Consider the following 19,716-nt stretch of genomic DNA (forward strand, 5'->3'; position numbering starts at 1 on the left):
CTGCTGGATCTTCATCAACCTCTCCTCTCCCCTTGCTGGATCAAGAAGGAGGAGACGTCTCCGCTCCGTACGTGTGTTGAACGCGGAGGTGCCGTCCGTTCGGCGCTAGGATCATCGGTGATTTGGATCACGACGAGTACGACTCCATCAACCCCGTTCTCTTGAACGCTTCCTCATTGCGATCTACAAGGCTATGTAGATGCGCTCCTCTCTCTCGTTGCTAGTCTCTCCATAGATTGATCTTGGTGACACATAGGAAATTTTTTAAATTTCTGCTACGATCCCCAACAAGTTTTACTAGCGGTTTCTCTCTTATGACTACGACTATGCATGTCACAATCGACATATGAGCATTATGTGTCAAAAATTATAGACCATTATCCAACTACATCTATAGCTAATACTTCACCCAAGATTGCTATCCAGCATCAAGTATTAAGTAAAAAACAGAGGATTGCAATAAGTATGATGACAACAAGTAGATGATATATTGTCTTCACCCTGCGTTCAAAGGACAACTACGCGACCATCTTTTTATCCCTAGTGGCAACAACACAATACAAGCCTTTTCCACTTCCTGTCACTCTGATTGATTACTTGCAAGATCGAACCCAATTATCATACACAACTTCCTCTTGGAGGTCATCTCCCAAACCTGGCCAAAGGAATAAATATTGATTGGAGAAATACATGAATAAGAATTATGCAGCAAAGAAACCGAATAGATCTCAAAAGGAATTCATGGATAAAACTTATCATAAAGTGACAATTATTCGCACTGCAAGAAACATACCAACATATTATATCTGATGGATCATGATCATGAAGGAAAGCTCATGTGATCTTTGTATTGAGATACATGGAAGATAACACCATCTAGTTACTGCTATGCACCCATGGTCTAAAGGAAACTACTTGCATGAAAAATGTTACCACTCTCCATTAATGGCACCCATGAAACTACACATGGTCGGCCAGCCCCTCGTGTGATCGATTGACGACTAGCTCAAGATAATCTTTTCGTCTCTCTCTCTAGGTAAGTATAACCAACTTCTCATTAATTATATGCATGACAATATGGATGGATGTGTGTGTGTGGTTGCTGTATAAATTGCAATTTGTTGCTCGGGAATTGTCTTGCTATATGTTTCTTTTTGCGGGGAAGGTGTAAAGAGTTTTCGATTGTACAATAAAATTATGTTGCAAAAAATACAAGCCTTTTTCCCACCTCCAATGGTGTGTCGTTCGTCAAAGATTGAAATCGCATTGACTTAACTTTAAGGTAAATAGACACCTGCAAACGCTTAGTCAGAGCAGGCTTTAAAGATCACAATGTGTTGACGAGACAGGATCCCCTAATTTGCTATTATTGCACTAAACACACCATAGTTGCGCGAAAAGTTGGAAAGGCCCTCGTGTTTTCTTGGAGCTAAATGGATGATGAGTGTAAGCAGAAAAAAAATGGATGTAAAAGCAGAGCAAACACGTGAGACACGTACAGTACAGCGGGAAGCGGCGAGGAAGGGAAGAGGAAGAGGATAAGGTTGCATGGGAGGGTGGATGGACCGATCGAGCAGTGCAACTTAACTTTAGCACAAAGTTGGGTCATCTATTTTGGAACGGAGGGAGTAAGATCCAAGGAAGCGTACGTTTAGTTTACGTTACGTGAGCTGATTGATTATTCCAGTCCTAGTCTAGCAGCAGCAGCAGCAGCTATAAACCGTGCCACGTACGGTCTCGAAGCCGCTGGAAGCATCCGCCAACGGCTAGAGAGCTACGACGTCGACTGGAAGAAGCAGAAGCAGAAGCAGCAGCAGCTTCAGCTCGGTGTCAAGCGCTCACCACGCGTCGCGCCACCTCCATTTCTAAGCGGCCGCATCACACGTGTCCCGTCTTTCCCTACCTCCTGTGCATCTATATATCCCACTACGCTCCACCCCGGCACCTCATCCACAAAGCAATCACCAATCTCCCATCCTTGTCGATTCGATCTGTTCCACAAAGCCACTTCAGTGCTCGATCCAAGCCAACAACAACAACAAGAAGAAGAAGAAGAAAGAAGCAAGGCAGCAGCAATGGCGGGCGTGGGTCGCAACATGGTGGCGCCGCTGCTGGTGCTGAACCTCATCATGTACCTCATCGTCATCGGCTTCGCGAGCTGGAACCTCAACCACTTCATCAACGGCCTCACCAACCGCCCCGGCGTCGGCGGCAACGGCGCCACCTTCTACTTCCTCGTCTTCGCCATCCTCGCCGGGGTCGTGGGCGCCGCATCCAAGCTCGCCGGCGTGCACCACGTCCGCACCTGGCGCGGCGACAGCCTCGCCACCTCCGCGTCCTCCTCGCTGGTGGCCTGGGCGATCACCGCCTTGGCGTTCGGGCTGGCGTGCAAGGAGATCCACATCGGCGGGTACCGAGGGTGGCGCCTCCGGGTGCTGGAGGCGTTCGTCATCATCCTGGCCTTCACGCAGCTGCTCTACGTGCTGGCGCTGCACTCTGGGCTGTTTGGCAACCAGTTTGGTAACCATGCTGGTGGATACGGCGCGGAGCACGGCGGGTATGGCGCCGGCGATCCGCACAATAAGGGCATGGGCACCGGCGGCGTCGCCAGGGTCTGAATCGGCCGGGTAGATGCCTCGGCGGCGACAGTGACAGGCTGATAATAAGGTGTATGTATAAATGTGTGTTCCGTCACGTATGGTGGGAGCGTACGTTGTATCCATACATGGTGTGCATGTACTCTTTTCTTTTTTGTAGGGACGACGCGCGTGCATGCGTACATGTGGTAGTACTGCAGGATGGTTCTTCTTTGTGTGTGTGTGTGTGTGTGTGTGTGTGTGTGTTTATTATCTAGTCCGAGATCGAGATAGAGATCGATCAGTCCATGCTTCTTCTCCGACCAGACCACAGCAGTGTCTGGATGTGGATGAATGGCAGCACTTGTTTCATTTATCACTACTACTCTACTTCCGTTCCGATTGTGATGTGCTCCGGTTGTCTTGTGCCCATGCAAGTGAAACCGTCTTCTTTCTATTGGCTCTATTTAGATTCATGGGTTAAGAGTCAGTTTTGGTTAGTTTGAACTCAACTAATCTAAAAATATTCAAATAAAAATATTCAAACATGTATTGAGGGTTAGTTTGGGTTAGATGCTTCTAACCCATCAAAGAGGTGCTTATTTGAGTAGTTTTTCTCGGGACCACTAAAAAATATTTTTTTATCTCCTTACTCCAACTTCATTTAACCCTGTCGTTCAAACACCTTTTTAGTTAAAGTTAGTTCAAGATTAGAATCTACCTTTAACCAAGTTAGAGTATTCAAAATCGTAGTGCAGTAGCCTCTTTTAGCTGCTTGCTCAGTACATACATACGCATGGATGTGTATTGTGCAGTGCGGTGCGCAGCTGCTACGTGCTCAGCGAATGGGCACCCGTACCGTATGGTACTATACATAATCAAATTCGTCTTCAATCATTTGTCAAAAAAATAATTCTTCAATCTGTTGGCCGCACGTCTACGTGTCCTACATGCACAACGAAGATGGTAGTCCTTTTCTTCTGCGAGGATTGGACACGGCCGGGTCTCGAAGCTGCTGTATGTACGTACTACTACCATGAATCCTGTCTGCCTCCGCGCAACCGTGACATGCCGCGAACCAATTTGTGGTTGGACGGTTAGAGAAACTGTGGTATTTTCAATCCACTAAAATTAAAATTCTGATGCTCGCATTTTTTTTATTTATTTTAGAATTTTTGACGATGCACATTCAGTAGGAGGAGATGTTTTTGTCGATGACGAGGCGTCTACAGTGATTTCGTGAATCTCAAGATGATATGTCGGTTCATCTTTCAAAGGCACTTATCAAAATATAATATGCGTGTATACGTTCATAAGGATGAATGTATGCGTGTGTATATAAACGCTTGTGTTGATGTAAAAAAAACTGTGACATGCCCAAACATTCAAACAAAAACGTGACATGCCCAAACAAGGGGCCCTACTATCGATTCCATTAAACATAAAAAGGGAAAATAAAAAATACCCATGAATTTGAGAAAAATGTTAATACCGTATAAAAAAGGTCAATGAAATTAAAAAGATAATTATAGCATTAGAAAAAGTTCAGGGCATGAAAAAATGTTCCCACGTTTCAAAACAAATGTGTAAATTTAGGAACACGTAAAAAAAGTTTTTGAAGGAGTATAAGAAAAAGGTTTTATGCCACTGAAAAATATGTATGTGGCATCTTCAAGAAAAGTCCTCGCCTTTCAAAAAAGAATATGTCATTTAAAAAATGTGCATACAATATGAAAGTGCACATAGTTTTAGAGACTTGTTTATTACCTAAAAAATGTTCAATGTGTATTTAAAAAAAACGTGTTGACCATATATTCAGAAAGTGTTTAAAACATGCACTAGAATAAGAAATATATATTACAAAAGTTCAATGTGGGAAAAAAATGTTTCACATGTATACTAAGAATGTATATTGTGTATTGAGAAAATAGATGTATGTTGAAGAAACCATGAAAACTGATAAAGGAATTTTTTTCTTCTGAGAGGACAGGACACGGCCGGGCCGGGCCAGGCAACAGGGCCTAGAAGCTGTTCTACTGTACGTAATTGCTATATGAATCTAGGCTTGGTGACTGGTCTGGCCAAAGATGGGGATATATTGCCATCTTGCAATATGCACACTAGCTATCTTCCTCTTACAAGATGATTGGGTACAGGTCAGGAATCTGAAAAAAATAATCATGCCTCTTTGAGGTCATGTCTGGGTTGAAAATTAATTCTCATAAAAGTGAGGTTATTGGGGTTGGTATTGATGACAACAAAATTGAATTTTTTGAAGAAATTTTTACTTGTAAGAGGGGCAAACTTCCCTTAAAATATTTAGGGATTCCTGTTGATGAAAAGAGGCTGAAGAATAGCTTAGTGATTTGATCCCTTGGGTGAGTAACATGGAAAAGAGGGTGTTGGGGAGATTTCTAAATATTGTTGGTAGGACCACTTTAGTGAATCCATCTATAGTTTATAAGTGGCTCAATAGGCAAACAGTAAACACATCGGGTGTTCGCTATCACTGGCTTGTGGGCCTGGGACATAGCTCATACTCTATGTTGCCTAGAGAAGTATTTTGTATCGTTCCATCGCAAAAAAAAAGTTTTTGTATCGTTGTCAGCATTGCTAGCCTTGTGGGATGAGCTATGGGGCCACTGGTTCAAGCGCGGTGTTTTACTACTATAACAGTAGCGTAGGAGCTCTAAGTGATCATGGCGATGTCTTTTCCTTTTGCCGTTCTTGTTTGGTATTTTTTGGTTTCTTTTTTCCTTTTCTGACTCTATCTTTTGCATTTTTTATTATTAATCATTTTATTTATAAATTAAATAAATAATATTCATATTTAATTGATAGGAAACACGTCGATACTTTTTATTGAAATGCATGACCCCTTTACAAAACAGCACGTGTAAGCAATCTTAAGTTGTGATTTTTTTTCAAAATTGCACGCATATTTTGGAATAGGTAGATACTACCATAAAAAAAAAGAAATAGGTGGATACTTTTAAAAGTATCTGAACATTTCTAGAAAAATAAGTGAACACTTTTCTACTACATTAACAATTTTAAAAGGCATGATTTTGTAATTGCATGCGCATTCCGTAAAATATATAACATTTCAAAAATATGTTAATACTTTTTAAAACTATATGAACATTTTTTGAGATTGCTTTAATATTTTTGAAAAGCACAGATTCTTTTTAAAATTGCATGAACATTTGTTTAAATCCATGATTTTTTTATTACACTGAATAATTTTTTAAACTACGTCAACATTTTTAAAGTACATGAATATTTTTAAAGGGCATAATTCATTTCATTTTATATGTACGCATGTTTTTGTACATCAACATTATTTTCTTCTATCACGTGACACATGTGGTAAGAAATCTAAACTATTTGAAAACATTGTTTACTTCTTCTTTTATTAAGTTTGTTGTACTATGTATTTTTCTAGGGAAACCAAGAAAGAATGTACCACTATGAATGGACCGCACCACCCACAGTTTATTAAGCCCCGCGTTGGCGATTCACATTAATTGAAGCAAACAATTCCCACCCCATGTTCACATCTAGCGCCACACACCCCATCAAATCAACACTCATTGTTGGGCATGTACAACATTTCCTATCACATGATCCATCTCATGGTTAAGGGCATCTTCAACGGAGACCTACAAAACTCCCGCATGTGGTGTCCGGACAACTTTTGTTTACTTTGCAATTCAGTGGGGACCTCTATCAGTCTGCAAAGCTGTCTGGACGTCCAAATTCTGGTATTTTGAAGACAAACTTGGAGGAGCTTTGCGAAGTCCGGACATGCACTTGACCAATCACATGCGTGTCCGTCTCTTCTCTCTCTCCTCCCAACCGCACATGCATGGTTCCGCTCTTCTCTCTCTCTCTCTCTCTCTCTCTCTCTCTCTCTCTCTCTCCTCGCAACCGGACACAAATACCTACCTACTTTTTCTCCTTCCAACCAGATACTTTATAATTAGCGTAGGATGGCTCCCTCTTATATCATGTCCGCGGGCCACGTCCGAACAGAAAAACGGACATATATCGGAAGAATTTGCGGGTCATCATTGAAGATGCCCTAAGGGCTCATTTGGTTCATAGGATAGAAAAAATTCATTCGATCCGAGTTACTATTCTTTTCAATATGAAGGATATGAACTAACACTAACGCTAAATAGGAATAGGGGTCCATTCTTACAAACCAAAGGGCCCTAAAGAAAATATTTCTATAAGAATCTTATCCTGTAGAATTTCATCAATTTTTTTTGTAAACCAAAGCAAACCTAATAAAACTTAAATAAGAATCTTATCCTATAGAATTGCTAACGCAGTGTCACATTAATTCACATGTGGAAGACGAGATTATAGTTGGGCGCATCGAAGTGTGGCTTACCCTCTAGTTCCTCTCTGTTGGGAAACATAACATGCAATTTCAAAAAAAATCTAATAGATACCTCATTCTTCCCTAACTTAATATTAGTTTATCAGCTAAATTCAATAGAAGAAATATGTGGAGGGTTCATATCAGTTTTACTATGAACATGGTCCAATTTTTTAGCCTCCCCCCTCCATGGCCATCTCCATTACATTCTGATCCGAATCCACTATTCCACCGAACATCCTTTCCTCCACAATCATGTATTTGTGTTTAGCACCTTTTTTGCTCTTCTTCTTTCCAGCCCCTCTTTAATTTCACGTCACCAACGGACTATGAGGAGTCACGGTCGGCATAAAACCCGATACCCAAAGCCCGAACCTAAATCCAAAAAACTCAAACCCGAAAAACTCGAGTACAAGTTGATCGGGCACCCGAGGAGCTCCCTATAAGCTTCTTGGCTTGCTACACCTCGGACTATAGGTCCTACCGCGCGGTGGTGACTCATGAAGTGGTTTCATGCTCGGTTCTAGGCGATATCTAACACGCTTTCCCGTCCCATCAATCTTTCCATACGCCAGTGGCACGTCAATGAAACATTGCTTTGTAATCCATCCAAATCAATACAACACAAGTAGGACATGTGGTTTTATCTCTTCGGAGAGTCTGAACCTAGGTAAACTCGTGCCCTTGTTACCATCGCATCTAGGCTACTAGCTAGGGACCCCCAACTTGAGATTTGTTGGATTCGACTCCGTCAAACATCGAGCCAGTCACCACAAGGGTAAGCATCTCACCACTGCCTCTCTTCTTTCAAGTTGAGTCTTCCTCCATTTTTTTATCATTGCATGATGCCATGTGATGAAACCACCCATCAATTTTGTTTTAGCTGGTTGAGCGGTTTCTGGTGAAGACGATGCGATTGTGGTCATTTTGTTAAATTTGAATCTGTATGACTCCTTAGGCCTTGGGAAAAACAAAAAATGTCAGCGAGAACAATGACAAGAATAATATATTTGGGCTTGGGGGGGGGGCGAAAAGGATAGGGGAAGCCTATCAATGATCTAGGATACTATCCAAACGTAGCCACATGGGCCGGCCCGGCACAACCCGGCTATAAGGGCCAAGGATCAGCCTGACCTGCCAGTTATAATGGCTGACACGACATGGTTGCGGGCCGGTCCGTGCTGCTTTCGGCCTTGTGAGTATTCAGGGCCTTTTTGTTTTTCTAAAATTGAGAAAAAACTAAAAAAAATAAGAAATAAATATAGGAAAAGTTAAAAAATACAAAAATAAACAAATAAAAGTCTAGTTTTTTTAGGGTAATAAATAAGTCTAGTTACAAGCTGGACAACCGTGTACCGCTTCAGGCTATGTCATCCCAGCACGCAATTAAAAGGGCCGTGACGTACCTAGCCTTAAGGCCTGGTTTTCGGGATTGGCCTTGTTCCGATGCAGGCCGAAGGTTGGCCCAAACCTTTTTGATTACGTGTCGTGCTGGGCAAAATTCTACGCCCACGGGCTGGACCGCATGGCACGGCCCATATGACACTTTAATACCGTCCCACAGGTCCGGTGGCCAGCCCATGAGAACGGATGAGAAATTGGCATGTGTGGTTTGTGAGAGAAGTGCATGCCGCATTTTTCTCCGAGTGTTGCAATGGTGTTGCACCAGTTATAAAGGCCGACACAGCATGGCCGCGGGCCGGACCGCGTTGCTTTTCGGCCTTATGGGCCTTCATGGACTTTGTTTTGTATCTAGATTTTTAAGAATAAAAACAGGAGAAAAATCTAAAAAATTAAGAAAAAAAACAAGCCGTACAGGCTACGTACCGCACCAGCCGGCCAACAATTAATCTGTACTGTCATTTGATAGTAATTAGGGTGAATCGTAATTTGTTTCGTAGCTGAGAGTGAAACTGTTCAGATCGTGTGTGATAAAGTCATCACCACTGAGAAGCGGTAACAACACCTTATGCAAGATTGCAACCAAACAACGAGTATTATGTGCGTCTAATGCCATGCAGCCAACCAAGCGGCGGGTCAAATTTAATTCCCTCATGGAGCTAACCCATATGCTGGCAACCAAACCATATGCATACTGAGAATCACATGCAATGCACTAAAAATCGATGCAGGCAACCAAACATGCTCTTAATCGCGTGCCGTATATCAGGCACATGCCGGGCCAAATTTCCATGAGCACGGGCCGGCCCACGTGACACTGCCATATATATGGCCAGCTTTAATGCCGGCCCACGGGCTCGGCGGGGCCCGGCCCAAGAGAACCCACCCATGAGAGAGAGAGAGAGAGAGAGAAGGAAAGTGGCATGTGCTGGTTTGTGTGTGTGTGTGAGAGAGAGAGCATCCCGCATTCTTCTCGGTGTGTGGCAATGGCAATGGCGCGGGAGTGCGGGGGCGGCTCCTCCATTCCTGCATTGCATCCCATGACCACCACCACCTCCCCCTCCTCCCCACACCCGCTGCTAAAAAAAGTAAGGGAGCTCCACAACCAGAGCGAGCCCAAGGAAATCTCGCCACCACCACCACCACCGCGTTGCTGTCGACGGACGGCAATGCTCGCTCGCCGTGGATTCGACCCTGCTCCGTAGGATTTCATTCATTTCCCCCCACATTCCCCGTCGCCGTCGCCGTCGCCTGCTGCGGTGCGGTGGTGGTGCGGCCGCCGTTCGACCGGCACCGCTCGCATTCGGCCTGCCGCCGCGGGACGGAGTTGATGCGGCCGGCCTCCCTCTGATCTCTTCTCATCGTCGCCCCGCCGCCGTCGCCCAACAATGGTATTCTATCAATCTTTCCCTCCATTCTATCCGTCGGATCAAAATCGGTTCTTGGCCCCAAATGCGACCCCTTTGCGTGGCCTCAACAACTGTTTGATGAAATGCCCGGACGCGATCAATGCTTGTTGCTTCTTTTCTTTCTTCAATTCAATGCATGCAAGCCTTAATTCTACCATGTTTGTTCAAGGGAAACGTACATACATACATACATCCTTCAATGGGGTTTCTGCATTTGAGACATCTTGTAATGCAGATTAATTTCATCCATAATAACTGATACAAGGGAATGTAGATTAATTTCTACGTACCATGCATACATGCCAGCATCAACCAGAACTAATGTCAATCTTGTCGTCTCTGCTGCAGGCATCCAAAACCAAAAGCCGCTTTGTCGTCGGCTCTCATGTCTGGATCGAAGATGCAGACGAGGCATGGATGGATGGCCAGGTGGAGGAGGTCAACGGGGAGGACCTTGTCATAAACTGCACCAATGGGAAGAAGGCCACCGTTAATCTCTCGACTGCCTTTCCCAAGGACACGGAATCCCCGCGTGGTGGTGTCGAGGATATGACCAGGCTCGCCTATCTGCACGAACCAGGAGTGCTCCAGAACCTCAAGTCCAGATACGCCCTCAATGAGATATACGTAAGTTGAGTCCCTCAACAAATTAACATCCAGGTTAATTTTCCATGAGCCAGTGGAATTCCATCATGAAAAATGCTCTGAGCAACTACGTACCTTCTTCATGTGCACAAAAGTACCTTTTTCATTTGAGATACTATTCATCTTCTTGCAGCTTCTCTAATGGATTAAATTCTTCTTCCAGACTTACACTGGGAATATTTTGATAGCTGTGAATCCATTCCAAAGACTCCCCCACCTCTATAACAACCACATGATGGGAATTTACAAAGGAGCAGAATTCGGTGAGCTGAGTCCCCATCCATTTGCTATCACCGACCGTGCGTATAGGTGCGTTCGTCCCCCACTGCCGCTGCAGTTTCTCAGATTCAACATTTTACCTGACAATAATAACCAATTCGCACCCTATCTTTATTCTTCCCAGACTTATGATCAACGATCGTATCAGCCAAGCAATATTAGTGAGTGGAGAGAGTGGAGCTGGTAAGACAGAAAGCACTAAAAGTCTTATGCAGTATCTTGCTTTTATGGGTGGTAAAGCTAAAGCTGAAGGAAGGTCAGTGCAAGAACAAATCCTAGAGGTGCGTTTCTCAGTGCCCTTCTTTTGCTGGTAGCACAAGCGCACCTGGCAAGTTCTAAAAAAGTGGTTAAGAAGCACTAGTATGTAGTAATTCACATTATGTTCTGACATGCTCTACTTACCTGACACAGTCCAACCCTGTTCTTGAGGCATTCGGCAATGCAAAAACAGTTAGGAATAATAATTCAAGGTAATGAACTAGCATTGATTTACTTACACAACTTCAATGTATTATCTTCATAGGATTTTTGCTTTACATCTTATTCCCTTTCTTGATTCTGCAGTCGGTTTGGCAAATTTGTTGAGATTCAGTTTGACCAGTACGGGAAGATTTCAGGAGCCGCCATAAGGACTTATCTTCTGGAAAGGTCACGTGTCTGTCAAATATCTGACCCAGAAAGGAACTATCACTGCTTTTACATGCTGTGTGCTGCACCAGAAGTAAGATCCTGTTCACTATGGTCTTCTTCTGAATTTTCTTGGAACCACATTATTTATTTGTGAATTACTACATTTTGTTTAACTTATATTTTGTTCGCAACTGCTGTACAACAATTGACTACAATACCCACTAATCTGAAGCATATCCTATTCCGCACTGTAAAAACTCAAGATATTCGTAAAAACCTCAGGGCGCTCACGCATAAAGAGGCTAACCGCTACCGGCTGAAACTTTGCTTCTGCATTCTGTAAAATAGGTTTAAACATAATCATCTCAAGAAAGATATAGTTTCTCATGCATTTCTCGCAAGTAAATTGTTCTTTTAGAGATATTAGATTTTCAAATAAGATGAGTAGCAATTGTAAGATGGAACTAAGACATTAAGATGTTGATTTGCAACTGTAAATCATCTACTTAGCATTTTTATTGATTTGTTACATCATCTGGTCCGCCTTTTGTTATTTAACGTTGGGCAACCCTTTGTAAATTCGAGTGTTCTATATAAATCATATGTAGTGCACTGATCTATAGCTTTGATATTTGAATATGATTATCAGGAACGAGCGAAATATAAATTGGGAGAGGCTAAAACATTTCGCTATCTCAACCAGTCTAATTGCATTGAACTTAATGGGTTTGATGACTCCAAAGAATATGTCGAAACCAGAAGAGCTATGGGTATTGTAGGTATGAGTAATGAGGAACAGGTACGACCAATTTCACCAGCAACCAGTTTTGTACATCAGCAGCAGAGGAACAGTCTTTTGACATACAATTTGACATGTCTTTTAGGATGCAATATTCAAAGTTGTAGCTGCTATTCTTCATTTGGGGAATGTAGAATTTGGAGAAGGAAAGGAAGAAGATTCCTCTGCACCCAAAGATGAGAAATCTCAGTTCCATCTTAAGACAGCAGCTGAGCTTTTCATGTATATATTTATTTAGTATTTTCTTTTGAATATTTTCAGAAAGTTCCTTCTTGCATACTTTTTATGAACAAACATTCACCGGCAAACATTCTGCAGGTGCGATGCAAAGGGTCTTGAGGAATCTTTGTGCAAGCGTGTTATGGCAACACGTGGAGAGAGTATTACAAAAAATTTAGATGCAAAGGGTGCAGCTCTTAGCAGAGATGCATTGTCTAGGATTGTTTACTCGCGCTTGTTTGATTGGTAAGTCTGGAAACCATCATTTTGGAAGGTTTCTTTGTGCTTCTGTATATCTGGCGTAGACAAGATTAGTTATGAATACTGTGTTCCCCACTGTTACAGGCTTGTAAATAAAATCAATAGTTCCATTGGCCAAGATCCAGACTCAAAGATTTTGATTGGTGTGCTGGACATATATGGTTTTGAAAGTTTCAAGACAAACAGGTGCTTAACTGGTATGCTTTTGCATTTAATCTAATATCCGTGTCCGTATACTTGTAGAAGTCACATATGGAAGTCTTACTAGATGGACTTCAACATTCATGTGCAACACACTGGCACTTACGTTTGGGAGGATAGGAATAGGATACCCTCCTTTATCCTCCTGTATGCCTGAAGTGTGGATCAGAGGAAAATTAATCAAACTAGAACTACTCCTATATGATATAAGTATCAAATGATTGGCGATCCTAGGTATGTCCAACCCAAACCAACAGGAATGGATGATAGATATCCTTAGCACAAATATGCTTCTCTAAACTACACAAGTAGCCGCGTGGGGGAGTAACACAGCAGTAACCAACCTTCCTGGGCCAAACATGGACTGGGGGTATTATACCCTTTTGTTTTTATGGGATATTACGCTCTTTTCTTAGTACTAAACAGGAATTTTGTAAAAAATGCGAAGGCAAATACTGTAGTTTGTAACTTAAAAGCATAATATCGATATTTTGTTGCTAAAATTATTTTCTTCAAGAAAGCGCGAAAGGATGCATCTCGATGCGCTGATAGGAAAGTAGTTTATGCACAAGCCTCAGGAAGGCACTGTAGCACCGCCCGGTGGAGCTGGGTTTCAGTTGCTAATTCTTTTGTTCACCGAAGTCCTCGATTATGAATACTTTTAACTGGCAGCAGAAGATAATGCAACTTCTGCATACATAACCATCTGCTTATGTCAGGTTTGAAAGAAGGTAATTAGCACATGCTGACATTTTAATTGTGTGCAGCTTTGAGCAATTTTGTATCAATCTAACTAATGAGAAGCTCCAGCAACATTTTAACCAGGTTATAAAATGAAATCTCCTTTGCTCGACAAGTTTTGTGTTTAGGTCGTCCAACCAGCTTAACGTTGAGTCCTTTTCTAACTAATAACACATGTCCCATGAACAGCATGTTTTTAAGATGGAACAAGAAGAATATACAAAAGAAGAAATTGACTGGAGCTACATCCAATTTGTAGACAACCAGGAAATTCTTGATCTCATTGAAAAGGTATTGAAATTCAGATTCTAGTCACAGTGCTGTCTTTATGATCAGTTTGGTGCATGTAACAAAATACAGCACAACGGTAATGCTTGAACAAGATCTTGCATCTAGGGTCAAGGTCTAGAACATTTGGAGATGATGACTTAGATACTTAGATGTACTGGTACTAGTCATTATAAGTCTGTATACCAGATTGTATACTGAGACGGCGATAGTTTCCATCCATATTGACATTCCAGATCAGCATAGCAGTATTTCTTTCCTCTCTTGCCTCCATTGAATACATGAGAACAGCAGTATTTCTGTGCATGATACATATCTGCTATCTGGTTGATTGTGTTTCGTGCATTTTTTTTCCAGTTTTATGCAATTGTCTAGCCATGATATATTGTAATAACCAATTAATTATGTGCTCTGCTCATGCTATGCAATCTTATTTCTTGTTTCTAATTTATTTGATGCAGAAACCGGGTGGGATAATTGCTCTGTTGGATGAGACATGGTATTTACAAATAACTGTTAATAACCTTTTTCCGTTAGAATCCCAAAAAGTTATTAACAGTTGTTTTCTATTATGATTCAGCATGCTACGGAATTCAACCCATGAAACATTTGCTGAGAAGCTATATCAGAAGTTCAAGGACAGCCCACATTTCAGTAAACCCAAATTTTCAAGATCTGACTTCACCGTTCATCATTATGCTGGACATGTAGGTTACCTTATTGACATACATGTCAATAGTAAATATTATGTTTTGTGGCTATATGTTTTTGAGTGGTAATCGGTTGTCTGCACATGCTGGAAAATATATGTGATTGACATGTAATTTATGATGCATATGGTGTACTTACTGCACAAGATATTACCATTCTAAGATCATGTTTAATTGACCCAGAATCAAGCTAATTATTATAGCTACCTTCTATAAATTTTATTTTATTTGACTCTTCTGCATTACTGCATATGCACCCTCATGCATTTTGGCCTAGAGTCAGCTGGCATTCCTTGATCCTCCTGACAAACATGTATCCATCTATCTTGTCAGGAGATGGTTTATTGCTCCTGCTAATCAGTCGGTTCTATTTGAACTGGCTGCTACTCCCTCCGTCCGGAAATACTTGTCATCAAAATGAATAAAAGGTGATGTATCTAGATGTATATTAGTTCTAGATACATCCCTTTTAATCCATTTTGATGACAAGTATTTTCGGACGGAGGGAGTATTTACAAAGTTAAGATGCACACACTAAATTTATATCTCTGTCTGCTGCAGGTCACTTATCAAACAGATCTTTTCTTAGATAAAAACATAGATTATGCTGTAAATGAACATCAGATCCTATTAAATGCTTCAACATGTCCATTTGTTTCAAGTCTTTTTCCACCTGTTGAAGAATCAGCGAAGTCAACAAAGTTTACTTCGATAGGCTCAAGTTTCAAGGTACAACATTTGCTCTATTCCATGGTCCTTACATATATTTCTGTGTATTTACACCTCTATTTTGGCATGATGTTACAGCAACAACTACAATCTCTGTTAGAAACGTTGAGTGCAACAGAACCACACTACATCCGCTGCATAAAACCCAATAATGTTCTCAAGCCAGAGATATTTGAGAACAGTAATGTTCTCCAGCAGCTTCGGTGTGGGGTGAGGCTTGTGAAATTTCTCTTTATGTATTCATTAAACATGACCAGTTTCTGTGATGTTTCTTTTGCTCGACTGTTGCTGGTCCCAATGCATGAAACTGAATGCTCATGTTTTTTTATTCATAAATACTTAGCCCAAAGCCTTAAATCATAATGGGTTATGCAGTAAAAATTCATTTCTATTGTTCAAAATGTAACCCTATATACCTAAGAAGTTCATCCCCACTATCTTATTTATCTTAACATGCAGCCTATCCACCTCATCACATATGTTCCACACACATGCTACCTCCCATTTAAATGCACATGCAATACATCCACATCATCAAGTGCATGCGGTCAATCAACTTTCCACTTTCCACCACATGCACTCCCTCTGCATCATCAAAGAAGATAAAAACATTCCACATCATTATTTTTTTTTCAACAATAAATAATTTAACTTGAATGCCGCAGGACAATATAACATGCATGCACTCTCCATTTACCTCTAGATTTAATGTGGTGCCGTAACATGCACACTTACAGATTAATGTGCATCTGCTAAAAAAACAAAATTACAATTATCTGCATTTGGTTGTTGCTCCTATATCTCCCTTACAGTTAACTTTATGAAAATTAGGTTCCTAACTGTTCAAGAATTAGTTGTTCGAGTTGTGTAATGCCATCTGTCTTTCTGAACAGGGTGTGTTAGAGGCAATAAGGATAAGCTGTCTAGGATACCCCACTAGGCGAACCTTTTATGAATTTGTCAATCGATTTGGTATTCTGCATCCCAAAGCTCTGAGTAAAGGGTAAACTTACTATTTATTTGATTATTTCATTGTTTCTGTTCCATATGTTGTTAGTACTTATGTGTTCCTTTGGCAGCAATACTGAAATTACTTCTACGAAGATGATTCTCGAGAAAGCTAACCTTGTAGGCTATCAGGTAACTATTAGAAGAAATATCAATGCTAATTTTCTTAGTTTGGCCATCTTAAAGGAAATAACATCACAAGTTCACAACAGGAACCCCCAAGAACCCATGATTGATCTACACAATTGACAATCTTTAAGGAATAGGCAGTGTTAAACTGAGTTACGATACGGAACTAAATTTTAATCTACACTGTTATAATCTGGATCCCCCACTCTCTTGCGTTTTCTCGAAAAAATAATCTGGATCCCCAAAAGAAAGTAATGTTAGTATTTTCCTTGGATTTGTGTGGGAATTTTTAGTATCTATGACCTGGGTATCCGGGGTGGAGCCAAATAGGGCCCTCGGGGTTGTACATACCCAGCCAAAGAATAATTCTGACGAGTCGCTTGTGCATCATCCTAACCCACCTAAGGTGCACCTGACGGTGCCAGAATACAGAAATCAAAGAATAAACACCTGTCGATCTCAGTCTAGCTCCACCCCTGCACATGCCCCAAACAAAATGGTTTGCTAAAAGATATTCCAGTAATATATAGAGATCCCAGACTGAAAGGTGAATCAAAGTTTGACTGTCAAACACTGATATGTTGTTTCATTATTCTTGTATCAGCCTCACCTTCTGATTTTGAATTTACAGATAGGGAAAACAAAAGTGTTTCTTCGTGCTGGTCAAATGGCTGAGTTAGATGCTCTAAGAACTGAGGTTTTGGGACTCTCTGCTAAAAAACTACAAACCAAAGTTCGTTCGTTTATGTCTCGCAAGAAGTATGTCGAGATGCGAACATGTGCTACACAACTCCAGGCAGTATGCAGGGGTACATTTATCTGTTTTCACTTTAATCTTTCTCCACAAACCCTGCTTTAGCAGTGATAGTGACTTCTTCTATACTTTAATTATCAAAGGAACAACTGCTAGAAGGTTATATGAAAATCTTCGAAGACAGGCAGCTGCTTTGAAAATTCAGACCTATCGCCGTATGCGCCATGAAAGAATAAAATATAGAGATCTGTGTTCCGCATCAACTACTATCCAATGTGGTCTACGTGGTATGGCTGCTCGCGGCAAACTGCGTTTTTGCCGACAAACAAAAGCTGCAGTGATTATTCAGGTATTTCTGAGGCTTCAATGGTTAATTCAATCAGAGTAGATACACCAAATACAAATAGAATATGCAAGTGATGACCATATATCAGATATTCCCTCCGTCCGAAAAAGCTTGTCCCTCAAATGGATGTATCCAGCACCAAGTTAGTGCTAGATACATCCATTTGACTTCATGATGGACAAGCTTGGGAGAAGTTTTTTCGGACACGGAGGGAGTACTTGTGATAGATATTTATTGGCTCTGTCATATTTGTGTTTATCTTAACACTAAAGCTTGATATGTTTTATACTGACATAAATAAACATACTATGTTTTCAGCATAGTGAAATGAGGTGCTAATAAGAATAATAGCAAAAATCATCAGAAATATTTGTGTTTCTCATGATAACAAGAGGCTAATATCAGGAATATTATGCCATCATATCAGACCTACTCTAATATGACTTCATGCCTTGTAGAGTCGATGCCGCTGTCATTTAGCGCGCTCACGATATGTGAGGATGACAAAGGGCATACTCGTAACTCAGTGTGCTTGGAGAGGAAAAATAGCTAGAAGAGAACTTCGACAGCTCAAAATGGTAAGAGCCCTTCTTGTAAACTTATCCTGAATTTCTCCTTTCTTCCCTTGGTTCAAGCTACAGTATTGTTGGTTTCTTCAAGGGGGAAATCCCTTATATATACTTAAGCAGTCATTAGCATTGACAGGACATTAGGCCTGGTGCAAAAACACCATTTTACCCCTGTTGTGATTGGAAATGAGCCAAATTGCCACTGTCCTTTTCTTCCCTATTCTCTCCCCATAGAAAATCATCATGTCTACTGCCTTGTATGCGATACATCCCACCACTAGTCTTGGTTCGCCCTCTCGCTGGCTTATCATGCTCGTTGGTGGCTGTAGAGCCATCATCTGCAGGGTCTGTGTCCACATCACTGGTGTGAATGCTGTGCACTTTCTGCGGCTGCTAGCGATTTGTTATGACCATATCCAAGGACTAACCCGTAGTTCTACCCAAAGTCATGGCAGTGCAATTGCAAACTTGTGTTATCAGAACTATTCCTTATCTTCCTTAAAGAACTGTTTTTATTAGGATACCAGCCAGTTTGCTCGAAAAAAGATATAGGATACACCACTCAACTACCATGGTCTTACGCTTCTATTTCTCTGCATCACCAAGCAAAGCATATCACCGGGTTCATTATAACTCTAATTGATTCAGTTATCGATAACTATTTGATTTCTTTGTGCCTGGCCACTTTCAGGCTGCAAAGGAAACTGGTGCCCTACAGGCTGCCAAGAGTAAACTAGAGAAAGAAGTCGAGGAGCTTACTTGGCGGTTACAAGTGGAGAAGCGCATCAGGGTAAACTAGCACAGAACCATGGCCACAATGTCTCTAAAAATGTTGTTTATGCATGGCGCACTTGTATGTTATTCTATTATTTTCTCTATTGTCAAATAGTTCTAAGGCACTTTTATCTTGCGGTGTATGTTATTTTGTCTATTGCCAATAAGGTGCTATTTATTGTAATAATAAAAATGGTCTCTCAAATAGGCACTTCTTAGGTTGCTAAACTAATCTGGACTGTCATGTAAATTAACATCTTGTAGTGAATGAATAAAGAAGAGGGAAAATGATTGAACAATAAGAACAAAAACCTGCAGATATCATGTCAACAGCTGGCACATTTGCTAGTATAAGAGGAGCATTGTGCATCTCATAGCATTACAAAGGAAACTTTTGATGATTTTGGACTTACATATGCATATTTTATACTTGCAGTCTGATTTGGAAGAAGCCAAGGAAGCGAAAATTCAAGAAAATAAGAAGCTCCAATCACAATTGCAGGAATTGCAACAACAATTCAAGGAAACAAAAGAATTGTTAAAGAAGGAACAGGAAACTTCCAAGGTAGCATCAGAGAAAGCAGAGAAAGTTACTCTAGTGCCAGAGATCCGTGTTGATGAAACTCAAGTTAATGAGCTCACTGCCGAAAAAGAGAAGCTCACTGCTGAAAATGAGAAGCTCAAGGTATTAACGCAGAAATACGAACAAATACAAAAGAAAATGTGATAACAAAATCTAGCGATGAATCTTGTGTAGCTTATATAGGTACCATTGAATCAGTGAACTCCTCATCCTTTTTCTGGATATTCATGTGAAACCATAAATGAGGATGAATACCATTTAATTTTTTTAATAATCTA

The 19,716-nt window shown here is 41.0% G+C and overlaps 2 protein-coding genes across 2 annotated transcripts in view; both read left to right on the forward strand.

Annotated features, from left to right (window-relative positions):
• Window positions 1–1,977: 1,977 nt before the first annotated feature.
• On the forward strand, window positions 1,978–2,958 carry LOC119289340 (membrane protein PM19L-like). Its single transcript, XM_037568692.1, has one exon. The coding sequence runs from the start codon at window positions 2,076–2,078 to the stop codon at window positions 2,616–2,618; it is 543 nt and encodes a 180-aa protein (XP_037424589.1). The 5' UTR covers window positions 1,978–2,075; the 3' UTR covers window positions 2,619–2,958.
• Window positions 2,959–9,331: 6,373 nt separating this feature from the next.
• Window positions 9,332–19,716, forward strand: part of LOC119283769 (myosin-14-like) — a 15,234-nt gene continuing 4,849 nt past the window's right edge. Inside the window, exons 1-23 of the mRNA XM_037563180.1 lie at window positions 9,332–9,755; window positions 10,122–10,400; window positions 10,582–10,727; window positions 10,822–10,978; window positions 11,109–11,167; window positions 11,262–11,418; window positions 11,977–12,126; window positions 12,212–12,348; window positions 12,445–12,591; window positions 12,691–12,792; window positions 13,575–13,632; window positions 13,738–13,839; window positions 14,298–14,335; window positions 14,417–14,543; window positions 15,108–15,275; window positions 15,354–15,485; window positions 16,169–16,278; window positions 16,355–16,415; window positions 17,044–17,221; window positions 17,310–17,515; window positions 17,971–18,090; window positions 18,773–18,871; window positions 19,292–19,540. Coding sequence (XP_037419077.1) covers window positions 9,753–9,755; window positions 10,122–10,400; window positions 10,582–10,727; window positions 10,822–10,978; window positions 11,109–11,167; window positions 11,262–11,418; window positions 11,977–12,126; window positions 12,212–12,348; window positions 12,445–12,591; window positions 12,691–12,792; window positions 13,575–13,632; window positions 13,738–13,839; window positions 14,298–14,335; window positions 14,417–14,543; window positions 15,108–15,275; window positions 15,354–15,485; window positions 16,169–16,278; window positions 16,355–16,415; window positions 17,044–17,221; window positions 17,310–17,515; window positions 17,971–18,090; window positions 18,773–18,871; window positions 19,292–19,540 — 2,985 coding nt within the window. The 5' untranslated portion in view covers window positions 9,332–9,752. The remainder of the gene's footprint in view (window positions 9,756–10,121; window positions 10,401–10,581; window positions 10,728–10,821; window positions 10,979–11,108; window positions 11,168–11,261; window positions 11,419–11,976; window positions 12,127–12,211; window positions 12,349–12,444; window positions 12,592–12,690; window positions 12,793–13,574; window positions 13,633–13,737; window positions 13,840–14,297; window positions 14,336–14,416; window positions 14,544–15,107; window positions 15,276–15,353; window positions 15,486–16,168; window positions 16,279–16,354; window positions 16,416–17,043; window positions 17,222–17,309; window positions 17,516–17,970; window positions 18,091–18,772; window positions 18,872–19,291; window positions 19,541–19,716) is intronic.

This window comes from Triticum dicoccoides, chromosome 4A, assembly GCF_002162155.2.
Source record: "Triticum dicoccoides isolate Atlit2015 ecotype Zavitan chromosome 4A, WEW_v2.0, whole genome shotgun sequence".
Classification (NCBI taxonomy): Eukaryota; Viridiplantae; Streptophyta; class Magnoliopsida; order Poales; family Poaceae; genus Triticum; species Triticum dicoccoides.